We start from the raw sequence: 17259 nt of genomic DNA, 5'->3' as shown, positions 1-17259 counted from the left end.
TCCCAAAGTGCTGCGATTACAGGTGTGAGCCACCACACCCAGCCCAATTTGCTACTTTGTAAGCCTTATCATTTTACTGGTTGCGTAGCATTCTGCTGTATAGAATGTAGAATACAATATAGTTTACTCTCTGTTGATAAACTCCTGGCCTCAAGTGATCCACCCACCTTGGCCTCCCAAAGTGCTAGGATTATAGGTGTGAGTAGTCACCGCTGTGCCCAGCCTAAATTTGGGACTTATAATAGGTAATACTCATGTGCATTTAAGTAAAATTTGTAAAGTAAAAAAGTAAATATATATATATGCAATATAAACATGATTACTGGATATATATGCAATATAAACATATATATGCAATATAAACATGATTGCTGGAGTTAAATAATATAACTAAAGGGTAAATATAGAAAAGAAACAAGGAGAATAAACCAAAGCTTAATTAAAATTTAATTGTTGAAAAAGCTAATACATGATTAAGGTCAGTTAAGCATAAGAGAAACAAAGGTTCGTTGTGTTTATCCATGGCACTTCTCAGGTGATCACAAGGGAGAGACTGTTAAAAGCAGATGTTAGATAACTCAGAAAAATATGGCAAATTTGTGCTGGGATTGTAAAGAGGAGGATAGCTGAAAGACAAAAAAAATCAATGCAGAATCAGCAAAGAGATTCTAGACTACATTTCCCAAGGGGAACAAGGAATCTCATCTGGAAATAAGCACTGCACATGTCACCTAGATGTGAGTGACATTTGGCCAAGATAAAGTGACAGGACAGGATTTACCTTCCCTCTGAAGTAACCCAAAAAACAGACAAAGTATAATGGGGGGTGGGGGTGGCGACCAAAAAAACATGAAAACTTTCAAGACACTGGATAGCAATGAATAAAGCACAGGAATTCCTGAGGAATGGGAAACAAATCAGATGGGTCCTACAGCTGCCTCAGTTTACTGCCTAGGTGAATTTCCAGGCCGTGGAGCAGGAAGGGAACCCAGGTGTGGCCTGACAGTCTCCATGAGTCGAAGAGACACTGCTGGGTGTCCGGGGAGACCAAGGTTGCTAGAATCCACAGGACAAAGAGAGGAGAGGGCTCACAAGAGGGAACCCTGGAGACCTACAGAAGGTCTCCCTCAAATATTCAGCAGAACACGGATGAAAACATCATGAGAAAACTACTCAAGGCAGGGAACACAATCACCTGAAAGGATTAGAGGGAACAACAACTGGCCCTCACACCGAACCTGAAAGAGCACCTGTCCCCAGCAGCCAGACTGGAAAACTTTGCAACTCATGGGGCACTGGATAGAGCATTCAGAGGGTCTTGTCTCAATAGTGGGGAATAATTTGCCCTAGACTAAACACTGCTCTTCCCTCCCAGAAAACTCTAAAGGCAAGATCCAAACAAATCAAACTCTTTCTAGGTAACTTAACAGCATCCCAGGAAAAAGCTCAAGAATATTTACAGGAATATAAAAATAGCCAGCATCTAACAAATTCACAATGTCTGGTAACTAAACAAAAATAAGCAGGCATATAAAGAACTATAAAATACAATCATCAATACGGAGTAAAATTAATCAACCAAAAGAAAACTAATTGTCAATCTAGAATGCTGTACACAGCAAAAATATCACTTAAAATGAAGGCAAAGAACACATTTTCAGTTGCACAAAACCGAAAGAGTCTATCTCCAGCAGACTTGCATGATAAGAAATGTTAAGTCCTTCGGCCGGGCACAGTGGCTCACGCCTGTAATCCTAGCACTTTGGGAGGCCGAGGCGGGCGGATCACGAGGTCAGGAGATCGAAACCATCCTGGCTAACATGGTGAAACCCCATCTCTACTAAAAACACAAAAAATTAGCCAGGCATTGTGGTGGGTGCCTGTAGTCCCAGCTACCTGGGAGGTTGAGGCAGGAAAATCGCTTGAACCTGGGAGGTGGAGGTTGCAGTGAGCCGAGATTGTGCCACTGCACTCCAGCCTGGGCGACAGAGACTCTGTCTCAAAAAAAAAAAAACAATCCTTCAGGCAGAAGAAAACAATACCTGAAGGAAATACAGATCCACACACACAAAAAAAGAGCACTAGAAATTATAACTCTGTGTGCAAATATAGATGTTTTTGTTATTTAAAACTCTTTAAAAACGAATTGACTGTTTAAATAAAAATACAGTGTGGAATTAATAACATCTATAAATGTAAAATGTATGACAAACTGCGAAAACTGGGAAGGAAGTATAATATTATAATGTTCTTACACTATTCATAGAGTGACAAAATATCAATTAAAGGTAGACTGTGACAAATTAAAGATATATACTATAAACCATAAGTAACCACTAAAATACAAATAAAGTATTATAGCTTTAACCCGTAAGTAACCACTAAAATACAAATAAAGTATTACAGCTAATAAACCAATAAAAAGGAGGTAAGATGAAATAATAGAAAATACTCAACTAATCCCAAAAGAAGGGGGAAATGGGACAATGACAAAGTAAATATATATATTATACTATATATAATATATATTATATATAATATATATAAAACACATATATATTACTATATATGTATATAAATATATATATATACACACACACAAAGTGTTTTCCTTGTGTGGCTTATTTTTTGTAACCCATATGCTCTCATTCTCCCGTGTAAGGGTGGTGATGGTGTGGTGACGGTGGTGGTGATGGTGGTGTGTGTGCGTGTATCTCTTTTTTATCCTGCTACTAGGTGGGATGAATATAAAACAAATAGGAAGAAGACAGACTTAAGCCTACTACATCAATAATCATATCAATGTAAATGAATTAAACAATACAATTTAAAAACAGGGATTGTCAAATGGGATAAAAAAGCAAGATCCAACTGCCTATTGCTTAAAAGAAATGCACTTTAAATATAAAGATACAAACAGGTTAAAGATTATAGGATGCTAATAACAAAGGGCGGGGGAACTAGAGTGGTTATGTTCATCTTATACAAAGTATATGTCATAGCAAAGAATATTACCAGAGTTAAGGACAGTAATTTCATAATGATAAAGAGGTCAGTTCATCAAAAGAACAAAATCCTAAACATGTACGCACAGAACTTCAAAATGCACAAAGAAAAGGTGACAAACAGTAAGGAGAAACAGAAATAGCCACAATTACAATCAAACACTTTGCAATACCTTTCTCTCAGTAATTAATAGAAAAAAAGAGACTGAAAAACGGAAGGAAATTGAAGATATAAGTAATACTAAATTGACACTTTTGAATGCTCTACCCAACAAGAGGAGAATGCACATTCTTTTCAAGTTCACATGAAACATTTACCAAAATAAAGTTTATTCTAAGCCATAAAACAAGTCTTAATAAACTTAAAAGCAATCAATCTCACAAAGTATATTCTCTGACCATAATGGCATTAAATTAGAAATTAGTAACAGAAAAATATTCAGGAAATTTCTGACTATTTGGAAGCTGAAAAAATCTATTGTTCAAAGAAGTCATCAAAGGGGAAACTGAAAGAAAACATATCAATGCTGGGCGCGATGGCTCACGCCTGTAATCCCAGCACTTTGTGAGGCCGAGGTGAGTGGATCACTTGAGGTCAGGTGTTTCAGACCAGCCTGGGCAACATGGTGAAACCATGTCTCTACTAAAAATAAAAAAAATAGCCAGGAGTGGTGGTGCACGCCTGCAATCCTAGCTACTTGGGAAGCTGAGGCAGTAGAATTGCTTAAACCTGGGAGGCAGGTTGCAGTGAGCAGAGATAGGGCCATTGCACTCCAGCCTGGGCGACAGAATGAGAGTGAAGGGAGGCAGGAATGAGTGAGAGGGGAGGAGAGAGAGGAAGACAGAAAAGAAAGAAAAGAAAGAAAGGAAGAAAGGAAAATAAAAACATGTGAGGTGCCACTAAAAACAGAAAAGTGTAACACTAAATGCTTTTGTCAACAAAGGTCTCAATGGTATCAGCATTCATCTTACAAAGTTAGAAAAAAGAGAGCAAGGCAAGAAGAAAGAAAATAGAAAGAATCAGACTGGGAATCAGAAATCAGAAAATCTTTACATAGTTAATAGGGGTTAATGTAACCATCCTATTTTATCATGATAGGTATAACAAATGAATTTCACTCAAATAGCCCAGACAGAAAATCATTTTCAAGATTTAATAAAGCAGCAAGTGTATAATTCAACATTTTTTTACCACAGAATCCAAATTTCTCATACTTGGTACTCTATCTAATCAGAAAATTAATTGTTAAAATTTAAAATTATTCTCCCAAAGAGCAGATGGGCTGAAGTAAATCACATTTAAGATGAATTTTGGTGTTTCAGCCACCATAAAAAAAGCCACTTATGGTATACTATCACTACCTAATGTCTGTAACACTGAGATAGCAGCTTTCCCACAAAATAGTTTTCAAAACAAATAACCAGTTTTTGGTCTAGTATTAAATTAACTTACCAAATGGAATCTCTGTGGTGCCACTGAATACTCTACCGCAGTCAAATTGAATAAGAAAAAAAAGTCCCTCATATTTGAAGAAGTCAGTGCTGACTAAATATAAAATTGACAATTTCAAAGATTTATGATTAATTTGCTCAATCCCTATCATAGGATTGATCAGCTCTAGTAAAGAAAAACTAGTGGGAAGAACAAGATACGAAAAGGCTAAGTTTGTTTCCAAAATAAGTTATAATTTCCAAATAGAACTTCTTGACTAATTTTATGCCGCATTAAAATGTAATAAATTTTTATTATAAGAAATAAATACTATATTAAACTACAAGAATATAAATAATACTGAAAAGTAATACAAGTAATAAAAAATACAAAAATGTGGTGCGTACCCCATTCGATGTAAGCTTTACTCCCTGACGAGGCTTGGAGTTGAGATGAGGCAGAGAAATGGACTAAACACTCAGGATGTGTGGCCAAATGCTGTGCACATTTTTTCGTTACATATGGCACGCACACATATACACATAGTGTGTGTAGTTCATAAAAGGGATGGTTTATAAAAGAAGTAGAAAATAATACAATCTTGAGTAGGGGAGATTTGTTTTATGCTGTAAAGTCAAAAAAATAATTTACCGACTCAACTACTACAAAAATCCTTTCAGATTCTTTTCCAAATCAATAAACTGGTGAAAAGGTTTGCAATTTATCATCACAGGAAATGAAAATCTCTAAACATAACAGAAGTTCAGAACAACTTAACAGAAATATTAACAAATAATAGAAATAAACACAAAAGAAAAAAGAAATGAAGAAAGATGGTCAACAAGAAGTTTCCCGCATCAAATTAGCAAAGTTTAAAGAGACAAATGAAGTCCCTCACAAGTCAGAGCATATGTTGGTATAATGTTATCAGAAAACATGTTGGTCACAAGTTTAATTTAGTCTGTAGATAAGCAATTATTGCATTTATTAGGTGGAAAAACAGTTCTTATGAGGATTACTTTTAAAAGACACGTATCAAAACTCAGCATATATCTAGGCTTCACTGCCCTCATTGAAAAAGGAACTAGGCCGGGCACAGTGGCTCACGCCTGTAATCCCAGCACTTTGGGAGGCCGAGGTGAGCAGACCATGAGGTCAAGAGATCGAGTCCATCCTGGTCAACATAGTGAAACCCCATCTCTACTAAAAATACAAAAATTAGCCAGGTGTGGTGGTGAGCGCCTGTAATCCTAGTTACTCCGGAGGTTGAGGCAGGAGAATCGCTTGAACCCAGGAGGCAGAGGTTGCAGTGAGCCGAGATCGTGCCACTGCACTCCAGCCTGGGTGACAGTGCGAGATTCTGTCTCAAAAAAAAAAAAAAAGAAAGAAAGAAAGAAAGAAAAAGAAAAGAAAAAGGAACTACATAGGTCCATTACAAGGAAGAGTAGTCATTAAATCATCCTAATCTATACCTATCAATTACAAATTACACATCTAATGTCCAAAACCACATTCTTTTTAAAAGTTTATTTAAAAGAAAGACACTAAATCATCTAATTAACACTTCCTAATGTTTCTGCTGACTTACCAAACAGTATGAGATTTCTTATCATCATAGCATACTTTTAAATTGCCTATTTGCATATCCAATAAAGAAATGAAAATCAAGTATCAAACAACTACACCTACAAAAGAAAAACTACCTTATAAATCTATTGAAAAGGAAGACTGTGCTCCGGATAACTCGTGCTGTGCGTGATTCTTCATGCTGGGATCTCGATAAACTTATGCCATCATCCATGTGGCCTTCATGGTGCATAATAGCCTGTAAGAAAGCCAAAACAAGGCCATTACTCCCAACATCTCTTTTCCAAACTAGCGTCAGGGAGATGTGTACTCAAACAGCTGAGCCACAACAATAGATAGAATCAAAAGGCAGGTACAGGGGACTATGAAGCTGTTATGTTCAGATAAAATCACATGCACAGCTCCCTATACAAACTAGCCATTCCATTTATTCATTTAGTTATTATTTTATGTTTTGGAGATGGGGTCTTGCTATGTTGCCCAGGCTGGTCTTGAACTCCTGGGCTTCAGTGATCCTTCTCCCTCTGCCTCCTGAATAGCTAGAATTACAAGCCCCCATCACCATGCACAGCTCAGTTATCATTTTCAAGAACTACTCAAAAAATGCACCGAGTCAAGTAAAATAAATAGCAGAGCCTTTTCACATATCTACATTGAATGACTGATCCTCAGCCTAAGCAAACTTGGTACAAAGCAGCAAAGGTAACCTTGCATTGGCACACCAGTCATACAGTAGCTCTGAACACAGACTAGTCAATAATAAGTACTGAACAATGCTTATAAATTATCTAAATGATAAAGATGTATACATATATTTCTTTTCTTTTGATACCTGTTTTTGTGTGCTTTCGAACTTTCTATGAAACTATGTTAGGAAAGAGAAATGCAAAACTCTTAAGAAAACAGTTCCATGATTTTCACAAGTGAACATTCCTGCATGACCAACACCCAGCTCAAGAAAGAAAACTTTACAGTATCTTAAAATCCTCCTTAGTGCTCCCTTCCTATCCCTACCCTCCACAAGGTTCACCACCTTGCAGACTTTTGACAGCACAGATCAGTTGTGTACTATATATAAGTAGAACCATTTGTTCCCATCTGTGCTTATCTTCATGCAACATTTATAGCAAGATAATTTAATACACCTACCCAGGTGTACTGAACAAAATTTAGGAACTATAACTATAAATTATCTAGAAAGCAATGTTAAGAGGAAACTCCTTATATAAAAAAATCAGTGAGACACAGATATATCTATATTCAAAGGCAATATCATAGCCTTAAGTGCCCTCATTAATACAAAAAAGTAACTAAAATGAAGGAACTTGTTACTCATTTTCATATCCTAAAAAAAGAACAGGAAAGAAAGTTGAAAAGTAGAACTAATGAAGATTAAGTGAAATTAACAAACTAGAAGTCAAATAAAGTACTAGAAAAGATGAATAAACTCAGTTTGATTCTTTGCAATGATAAATAAAACGAAACTCTCACAAACCAGGCTAAAGATAAAACAGAAAGCAAAAACACAGAGAATGGGAAATTATAATAATACAATACTGTGTGCAACTCCATGGCAAAACCAAAAATCATCCAAACAAAACCAATAAACAAAACTGGTGTTCCAGGGGAACAGAATAGATTCTTACAAAATAAGACTAATCAAAAGGAAAAAGATAATTTAAGATCCAATATTTAAAAGACCTAGGACCAGATGGTTCCACAGGCGAGCTGTGATAAAGCTTCAAAAAACAGCTACCTTTCATGGCAGACTAGTCTAGGCCAAGGATTGGCAAACTACAGTACATCATCTGTTTCCATACAGCCCATGAACTAAGAATGGTGTTTACACTTTTAAATGGTTGAAAAAAAGACCAGAGTAGAATGGTGTTCCTGACACATAAAAATTAATAAACACAAAAATTGTATGAAATTCCAAATTCAATGTCTATAAGGAGAAATTAACTTGCCCCATAAATATACATGTAATAATTCTGAATAAAATATTAATTAATTAAATCTAGTAGAATTTCAAAAGAATCATACACTATGGCCAAGGAAGGTTTACTCTGTGAATTTAAGAACTCTTTAATAATTGTAAGTCTGGTAACTTATTTTATCAACAAGTTAAAAGACACAACACGTGATTTTTATCTTCTTTATTAATATAATTCAGTAATCATTGCTATTTTTAAAAAGCTAAGTAAAATTGAAATAGCAGGAGGCTACTTAAACATAAAAACAATTTCAACTGTCCTCAGGATGCAAGTTACAACTTCGATAAAATAGCAGTGGAAATTCACAACAGGAAATATGCTGGGATAATAAACCAGCAGACCAGATGAAAGAACAGCAAGCTGAGATAAAAAGGTGAGCTGGGTGAGATAAGGACAAGGAAAAAAAAAAAAAAAAGCATGAAAACTAAAATTTTAAAGGCACAGAAAGGGCTTACGAACCGAACAGCACCAAAGAAAAATGAGTACTTTGGAAGACACATTTGAGCAGCGAAGTATAGAGAAAAGGTCAGGGAGAACACTGAGAGGAAAGACAGCTGTGTTCCTGAGAAAGAAACCAGCAGACTAAAACGGCACAAAAACAGGAACCAAAGACATGGTTGGAAAAGTAGATTCACATACCCAACTTGTTCCAAACATACATAAAAGTTTTCCAATAATTTAAGTGTATGTTTTAAACATTTAATTAAAATTAAACAAAACTAAAAATGGTGTTCATCTAGTTGTAGTTATATACAAAGACAAAATTGCCACATGTGTCTAGCAGTTACTGATTTGGACAGCACAGCCTTATACCTAGCTTCGAGTTCATGGGAATTACCAAGAGCATAGGCAATGGGGAAAAAAAGTCAGACATATCTAGAACTTGAGGTATTCTATAATTGGCATGGATTTTTTAAAAACTCGATGGAACAGGAAAAAAATAAGCTGAGAATCTGTTCTAGATAAGAGACTGAAAGGCATAAAAATAAATAAGTGCATGAATTTTGATTGTATCCTGATTTTATTCAACTAGAAAAGGTATTACTGGGACAACAGAATAAATATGAATACAAACAGGATAGTCAATGATGTAATAGAACTACCATAATGGTATGTAACAGTACTGTGGATGTGTGAATGCATACACACACAGAGAGAGAAAAGAAAGGAGGAAACGAAAGCAAATCTGGCTAACTATAATTGTTGACTCTAATTCAAGAGTATATGGATGTTCATTGGTTTAGTCTTTTAACTTTTTTTATATTTGACATTTTTATAAGTAAAATATTAAAAGAAAAAAGATAACATCTGCTAAATCTAGCAGAAGAACCATGACCAAACATCATTATCAAAAGAAAAATTTGCTTTAAAGCCAAATCTACCTCTTCTGTCACAATTTCGACATTAGCTGTTAACCTTGAGAATGCTAACCCAGCTCACCCTGGCTCATAATTCTGTAACGCTAATGCAGTTGAAGACCAAGTTAGCAGGTGCATGGGCAATCTCACCAACTCAATTATAACTCCACATCCTTGAAAATACATGTTTTCATTCAAGAAACATTTATTGAGCACCAACTCTGGTTCCAGCACTCTGCTAGATAGCGAAAATACATAAGTCAAAGACTTAGTTCCAATCTCAGAGTTTAGTAATGAAGACAGAATAAGTCGCAATTACATATCTTTAACTCTTCCTTTCCTTTCTGACCCCCGCCCCCTCCTTAGATTGTGTTTAATTTCTGGCTTGTTGGTTTCTGGGGACCTCAAAAAGTAGCATAAGCAATTTGGGCTCAAACATGGAACAATATGGATAAATGTTACAGACCTTTTGCTGAGCAAAAGGAGGTATATACAAAAGAGTACATGCTATAGAATTTCATTTATATAAAATTCAACATCAGCTAAAAGAGAAAAATGATCACAAGATCATTTCCATGACAAAAAAAGATCACAAGAGTGGCCGGGCACGGTGGCTCACGCCTGTAATCCCAGCACTCTGGGAGGCCGAGGCGGGCGGATCACAAGGTCAGGAGATCGAGACCATCTTGGCTAACACGAAGAAACCCTGTCTCTACTAAAAATACAAAAAATTAGCCGGGCGTGGTGGTGGGCGCCTGTAGTCCCAGCTACTTGGGAGTCTGAGGCAGAACAATCGCTTGAACCCGGGAGGCAGAGGCTGCAGTGAGCCGAGATTCTGCCACTGCACTCCAGCCTGGCCACAGAGCGAGACTGTCAAAAAAAAAAATCGCAGGAGTAGTTGTCCCTGGGGGAAAGGGAGCAGGAATAACCTAGAAAGGAATGCTGGGAAACTTCTTGGAATTAGACATGTTCCACATGGAGATAAGCTTGTGGGTTAAATTCTACAGCTGCTGAGCTCAGTGGCTCACGCCTGTAATCCCAGCACTTTGGGGGGCTGAGCTGGTGGATCACCTGAGGTCAGGAGTTTGAAACCAGCCTGGCCAATATGGTGAAACCCCATCTCTACTAAAAATAAAAAAGTTAGCTGGCCCCAGTGGTGGGCGCCTGTAATTCCAGCTACTCAGGAGGCTGAGACAAGGGAATTGCTTGAACCCAAGAGGCGGAGGTTGCAGTGAGCAGAGATCGTACCACTGCACTGCAGGTGACAGAGCAAAACTCTTGTGTCAAGGAAAAAAAAAAAAAACCCTCTACACCTAAATGTTTACATTTCGATGTGTATAAATATTACCTCTAAAAGTTGAAAATAAGTAACAGTAATAATCTAGTGAAATACAGCATAGGATTGGAGTTGTAATTGAAACAACAGTAAGAGAGCATTGAAAATGTTGAATGGTGAAGACTCAGGGGTTCATTACACTATTAGTTATTTTGCATAAATTTAAATTATCTATAATAAAAAGTTTTAAAACTGGCCATCTTCAATTGCAAGAAATAGAGAATGCTTCACAAATATTGAATACATACAAGTACACTTAAATGTATGGGCCTAGATCAAAGACCTAAAAACCAAGGTATCATCTTATTATAATGCTAATAAAGGTCTTGCAGAATTGTCTGAGGATCTCTATCCCAAGCTCTGAGGAAGGTTGTACCGGGATGCACTCAAGTCAAACTCTATCCCTGCAGCATTGGCCTTCACTTTCACTAAAATCAGCACTGGTCACTCTAAATAGATCACAAGAACAGTGATTTATTTAGTTACTGGAATGTGGGTATAGATTTTGATTAACAAATCTCTTGAAAATAAAAAGGTCTGTATCACTAAAGCCTTCCTTTCCAAGGTCTCACGTTTCCAGAAACAATGTGCGTTGTTATTTGGTTCTGTGCACTGTGCTGCATGTCATATGTAAAAACATAAACAATCTAGTATGACGTACTCCCTCAGGGGAGTTGCAAATTTGCAGGGGGGTGGGGGACAGGGGTGGTGAGAAAAAGAGAGATATGTAGCCTACTAAATAAAATAGCACAAGGAGTGTGTTTATAAAATGTAATGAGTTATAGATGAACAATATGAGAACTCAAAGGAAGGAGTAGCTGATAAGCTGATACAGTAAGGAAGAACTTCTAAAATGATAAATAAATTGCATCCCTGGATGATGGATAAGAGTCACGGAGACAAAAAAGGTTTGAAGGTATTCTAAACAGAAGAAACAGTCTGCAGAGGCACAGGTGTGTAAAAGCCATGGTAGTCTGATAGACTGCAAGGAATGCGTTGTTAAGTGACATGCTGGGGAAACTGAAGGCAATGTCTGGAAATCAGGAAGAGAGTAGGAGAACGGCGCAGGCCAGGAAGGGCATCGTTATCACTTCCAAAAGGTGGGCCTCTTCTTGTAAGCCAGGGGATGTCAGTAACGGACTTTGTCACAGCATGGAGGACAAAGTGAACTGTACTAAACTAAAACCCAGGAGATGGCACTGTATATTTCTTCACTTCGTATTTAAATACACGCATCCCATAATCCTATATATGAGTGATGTCACATCCAGCTATGTTCACCTTACAAAGCTAAAGAGTCTATTACACTGGAATCTGCCCTTTTGCTTGCAAAATTATGAACTTTTGCAGGTGACTAAAAAGATTAGCCACTTTTCTTTGACTTGCGCTTGGGTATTTTATTCATAAAAAATGACTTCTATAAATTATGTTCTTTTCTATCATCTTACCTTACGTTGTATAGATCCCATTCTCACAGATTTCACATCCACAGACTGGTAAGTAAGCCATAGGCCCGTGTCCACATGTTGTATATAGCATACTGAGTCACCATATTTTATTTCAGATGTTCCCATGCCGTCGACTTCTTTTCTCACCCCTACATCCAATTTTTCCTAAGGAGAGAGGGGGGAAAAAAGGTCAGTAAACATTTCAAAAATACTAGTGTATAGCAAAAGAATTTTGCCTTATTGTAAATATGTTCTTTAAAAAATTCAGCCCTCTGAAGTCCCCTGAAATAATGGCCAAATATTTCATTCTAACAGTTCAACCTCTAACATATGCTTGAATTATTCACATTGGTAGAACATTATGTTGACCATAATGTAAAATTTTTAACTTTTATGTTGCATAATGGCCAACTCCAAACCAGAGATCTTAAAATTAGTAATTTAAGCTAAATAACCTTCCTGGGTTTTTGTGGCTTTTTTTTTCTTTATTGGTGATTAAGAGCATAAGTTTGGGGGACAGAGAGATTTAGTTTTGAGTCCAGCCTCTGCAACTCACTACCTCTAAGACGTTAGTAAGTTGATTAAATCTTTTAAGCCTCACTTTTTGCATCCACAAATAAAGCTAATAAGGTACCTCTCCATAGGATCAAAAGAAAAATAAGACAATACATGTAGATTTCAGAATAGTGTCCTTGCGATAAACACTTTAAATTTTTTTGACAATTTTGACAATAATAATGGTGACAATGATTGTTAACCTGTTAATTAAAATGATTATTTATTGTGAACTAATCAAAGCTAAAATTCAGTTTCTACTACTGCAATTTCCAACTTGGACTACAGAGGTATTCTCTCTTAAAGGGCTACTGTGCCAAGCTTCCTCTCCTAGGAAGTGGCAATCCATCCTCTGACACCAACCAAATGTTTCTTTCACATCTCTGTATATGTCAGCACTTCCTCCTCCAACATGCTCTCTTTCCATTTTTCCTCCCATGCATAGCTGTGATCTTCAGGAACTCACTATGCCTTAAAGTCTCGTACAGTCCCTAAAGCAACAATGAAAAAGCCAAAGGTACCTCCTTTTTTTTTTTTTTTTTTTTTTTTTTTGAGACGGAGTCTGGCTCTGTCGCCCAGGCTGGAGTGCAGTGGCCGGATCTCAGCTCACTGCAAGCTCCGCCTCCCGGGTTCCCGCCATTCTCCTGCCTCAGCCTCCCGAGTAGCTGGGACTACAGGCGCCGCCACCTCGCCCCGCTAGTTTTTTTGTATTTTAAGTAGAGACGAGGTTTCACCGTGTTAGCCAGGATGGTCTCGATCTCCTGACCTCGTGATCCGCCCGCCTCGGCCTCCCAAAGTGCTGGGATTACAGGCGTGAGCCACCGCGCCCGGCCGGTACCTCCTTTCTTTAGTCTCTTATTCTTTTTTCTTCCTTGGTTTAACCTTCCTTGTCAATTTATTTTACGTGTCTTCTATGTCTTTGGTCGTATGACTTTTACTTGTAATTATAGTTACACGAATGTTTTGAAGATTCAGTCAGAGTAAAATGTATGTCTGCTATACAAAAATGAACAATTTTAAAACAACCCCAATGTTTGACTTTTCATGTCATTTGTATAATGTGTTAATAATTAATGACCTGAAAATGATTATGAACACTCCATAAACAATTGAAAATTCAAATTAAAATGAGTTGAAATTTTTAACACAAAAGGTCAAGGTCACCTAATATATAATTATCAATTAAGTTGATTCAATCATTATGCGAATAACTTGAAACACTATTCTAAGCATCTGTAATAAAACAGACAATAAAACCTTTCCGATTTCATTCTATCAACCTAGATAAACTACTAATCTACTTATACCAACCCTGTCAATAGAAAAATTAAATTCTGGGAAAAAAATAGAACACTGTAATTATCTCTTCAGAACAGAACAGTGAGCCTCTAACATTTTTTTTTCGGTCTTTTCTTCAAGCAAATTGGTTTGTGGCTAGATTATTTGTAGGTATATGGATTGTATATTAAGAAGTCACACAATTATTAATTGTGAAATTATGCTTTCTGTGTATTTTATTGATGTATTTCACATCCGTCTCTGGATTAGAAGATTTAATAGTGAAATTTCATGATGATTATGTTTTTTTCATTTTTTTTTTTTAGATGTAGTCTTGCTCTGTCACCCAGGCTGGAACGCAGTGGTGCAGTCTCGGCTCACTGTAACCTCCGCCTCCTGGTTTCAAGCAATTTTCCTGCCTCAGCCTCCTGAGTAGCTGGGACAACAGGCAACCGCCACCACGCCCTGCTAATTTTTGTATTTTTAGTAGAGACAGGATTTCACCATGTTGGTGAGGCTACTCTTAAACTCCTGACCTCAGGTGATCCACCCACCTCGGCCTCCCAAAGTGCTGGGATTATAGGTGTGAGCCACCGCTCCTGGCAGATAACTGTTTTAAAAATTACTCTAACCCTTGAGTGAGATAAAAAATGCTGAAGTTACGTTAGAAAAACTAAGTGAGATCACTTGCTGAATGAAAGACCAAAGGCCATCCATGTTCTTTCCTTCTTTATCTCCTGCCATTTTCTGTAGCTCGGGCTTAGGAGAAATTCAGATGAAAATAATCTAGATCCTTTGAATGACCATAAACTGAAGTACAGCATGTACCACAAATATGACATCTAGTAAAAGCATCCAACAGAATATCAGCCTGTGTTACTGGAAATAAAGTGCTCAGATTAGGCAAGTAATAATCTTACTAAAACTCTGTATTAGCTGTACCATATCTCTATTAATGGCCTTAATTTTGGCATCAGCTTTCAAATTTTATTTTTCTTTGGAGTTGTTCTATTTTGGAAAATGATGAAGTAATTCACTGGAGTGAATGCTCCTATAGAAACTATTATACAATTTGGAAAAAATACCTTTAAGAATTGACTTAAAGGCACCTGGACCAAAAGCAGGAAGAAATTGAAAAGCAGATCTCTCTCAAAAGGCAAACAGCACCTTATGTGATTGGTAAGTGGCTGCCTTTTGCTTTGGGGCATGCAGTGTCCAATCTGTCTGCTACTCTGGCAGCAGAAATCTGCTGCTTTATTGGCTTCAGGTATCAGAGGATATGCTTCAGGGCTCACAAGCAACAGAATAATTAGATGTGCTAAATCCTGGACACAAAGTTACCTACAAAACCTTTGTAAAAAATGTATCCAAATTCTGCTGACTATGCATGCTCTAGGAAAGCCCAGTATAATGGCAACAGATGGAAGCTGAAAGATTTGAGTAAAAATATAAGCAACTCCTCATGTAAAAGACAGAAAACTGAAGTTTCAATCCAACGAGGTTAACTGCCTGCAAAACCAAAATCACTCTTCAGAAAAAAACTTGAAGTTCAGACCCTCTACTACATATCATTTCCAATATCCAATATGCTGTCAAAAATAAGCAGATCTAAAGAAACGAGAAAATGTGAGCTCTATTTTTTGGAAAAACCAAAACAACAAGAGTAGAGGTAATACAAATCAATGCAAAGATGGCGCAGATCCTACAACTAGCAGACAGGGACTTTATAGCAACTGTTATAAATATAAAATATGTTCAAAACTAGAAAAGAAAACATATATATAATGAATAAATAGAGCTAAATTATACATCACAAAAAATAAATGAAATTGAAAAATGAAAAGAATAATTTAAAGACAAAAATAACTGGGTCAGCTTAGCATCAGATTGGAATTGTATAAAAAAGAGTTAATGAAATTAAAAGTTAATCAACAGAAATTTTCCAATCTGTAGATCAGATTGCCATTAAAACACTCTAGTTTAAGTATTTTGCTATTAATTGGAAACTTCCCTCAAAATACTATATAAAATATAATTCCTATACCTCCTACACTTAATCAAGAAAATGTCAAGATCCTCCTAATCTTAGCATTATCTTATAAGCATTATCTTATTCATTAAAACCTGTACATTTTTAACTTTTATAGTCTTCTATCCTGCAAGAATAATCTTGAGACCTTAAGAGCTATAAAAATACTCAAAGATAAAATAACTCTTTTCAGCACAGTCTAGAATTATTGCAAACACTGCTTTTTCAATCTAAGAGGTTTGCATGTATATTTTCTCTTTTCATTCATGTACTCTCATAGCATGTTGTACTTCCACTATCAGGGAAATGTTGGCACTTTGTTAAAACTGTTCCTCAATTGTCTTCTTTCCACTTGACTATCATTCACCTTTTTGACAGCAGGAATCATATGTCTGATTCCTCCACCCTGACCCCACATAGTCTCAGGACCAGAACAGTGCCTGCAAATGTCAGATCCTTGATTAATTTCTGGAAATCCCTTCAGGTTTCCCATAAAAACTGTGCTGACAAATTACTCCCATTATGAGCATTCAAATAATCCCATTCGTAAGTGCTTGGAACATCTAATTTTCAAATGAATATTAAAATAGACCCAGATGTAAAAAGATTGGTCTGAAAAGTATTAAGTGATATCTGGCACTGGGTATACCAAACTGACTCATAATGAAGCCAAAACTATTTCTGAAGAACTGTGGTCTTATATATATATACTAAGTGATATATGCATACTAGATATACAAAACTAAACTCAGTGAAAGACTAAAACTAGTCCTATGGAATTATTTCTTATAATACAGAGCATGCAGTTCAGAGGAATTCTAGCATAGTTAAAAATCATCCTTATGTCTATCCGAATTACTCTGTCAGGTAACTAAAGAAAAAAGGCCTTTATCCTTAGATGATGGGGTTTGTATTGATATTTTAATAGCCAGGTCTCTTTAAGACAAATAATGATTAAAGTTAAAAAAAATTAAAAAGTCAAAAGAATTTTTTTATGTGCTCCTTTGTGGTGCCACACTGCAGCATAGAATAGCTGGGCACTGTGAAAAGAGAGTCTAAAAATGTTACATGGTAAGAGAAATGACTGGTACTGACAGGCCAGGCTTAGCCCTTCCAGGACAGAAATGCCAAAAAAAAAAAAAATCAGACATGATCCCTCGGCTTCTCAGGAGAAGTTACTCTGATGAGTGGGTTTGTGGAAAGAAAGGATTTTTAAAGTTTCTCATGTTGAAGGGGT

General features: G+C 36.6%; 1 protein-coding gene across 13 annotated transcripts in view; it reads right to left on the bottom strand.

Annotated features, from left to right (window-relative positions):
- Nucleotides 1-17259, bottom strand: part of RYR2 (ryanodine receptor 2) — a 785691-nt gene that overhangs the window by 382604 nt on the left and 385828 nt on the right. For all 13 annotated transcript variants that reach the window (XM_021934115.2, XM_021934128.2, XM_021934136.2 and 10 more), the window contains 2 exons: nt 12161-12325; nt 6141-6262 (listed from right to left, as the gene is read on the bottom strand). In XM_021934115.2, coding sequence (XP_021789807.1) covers nt 6141-6262; nt 12161-12325 — 287 coding nt within the window. The remainder of the gene's footprint in view (nt 1-6140; nt 6263-12160; nt 12326-17259) is intronic.

This window comes from Papio anubis, chromosome 1, assembly GCF_008728515.1.
Source record: "Papio anubis isolate 15944 chromosome 1, Panubis1.0, whole genome shotgun sequence".
Lineage (NCBI taxonomy): Eukaryota > Metazoa > Chordata > Mammalia > Primates > Cercopithecidae > Papio > Papio anubis.
Note: the sequence above shows the minus strand (reverse complement) of the source record. Positions and strands in the feature narration are given on the sequence as shown.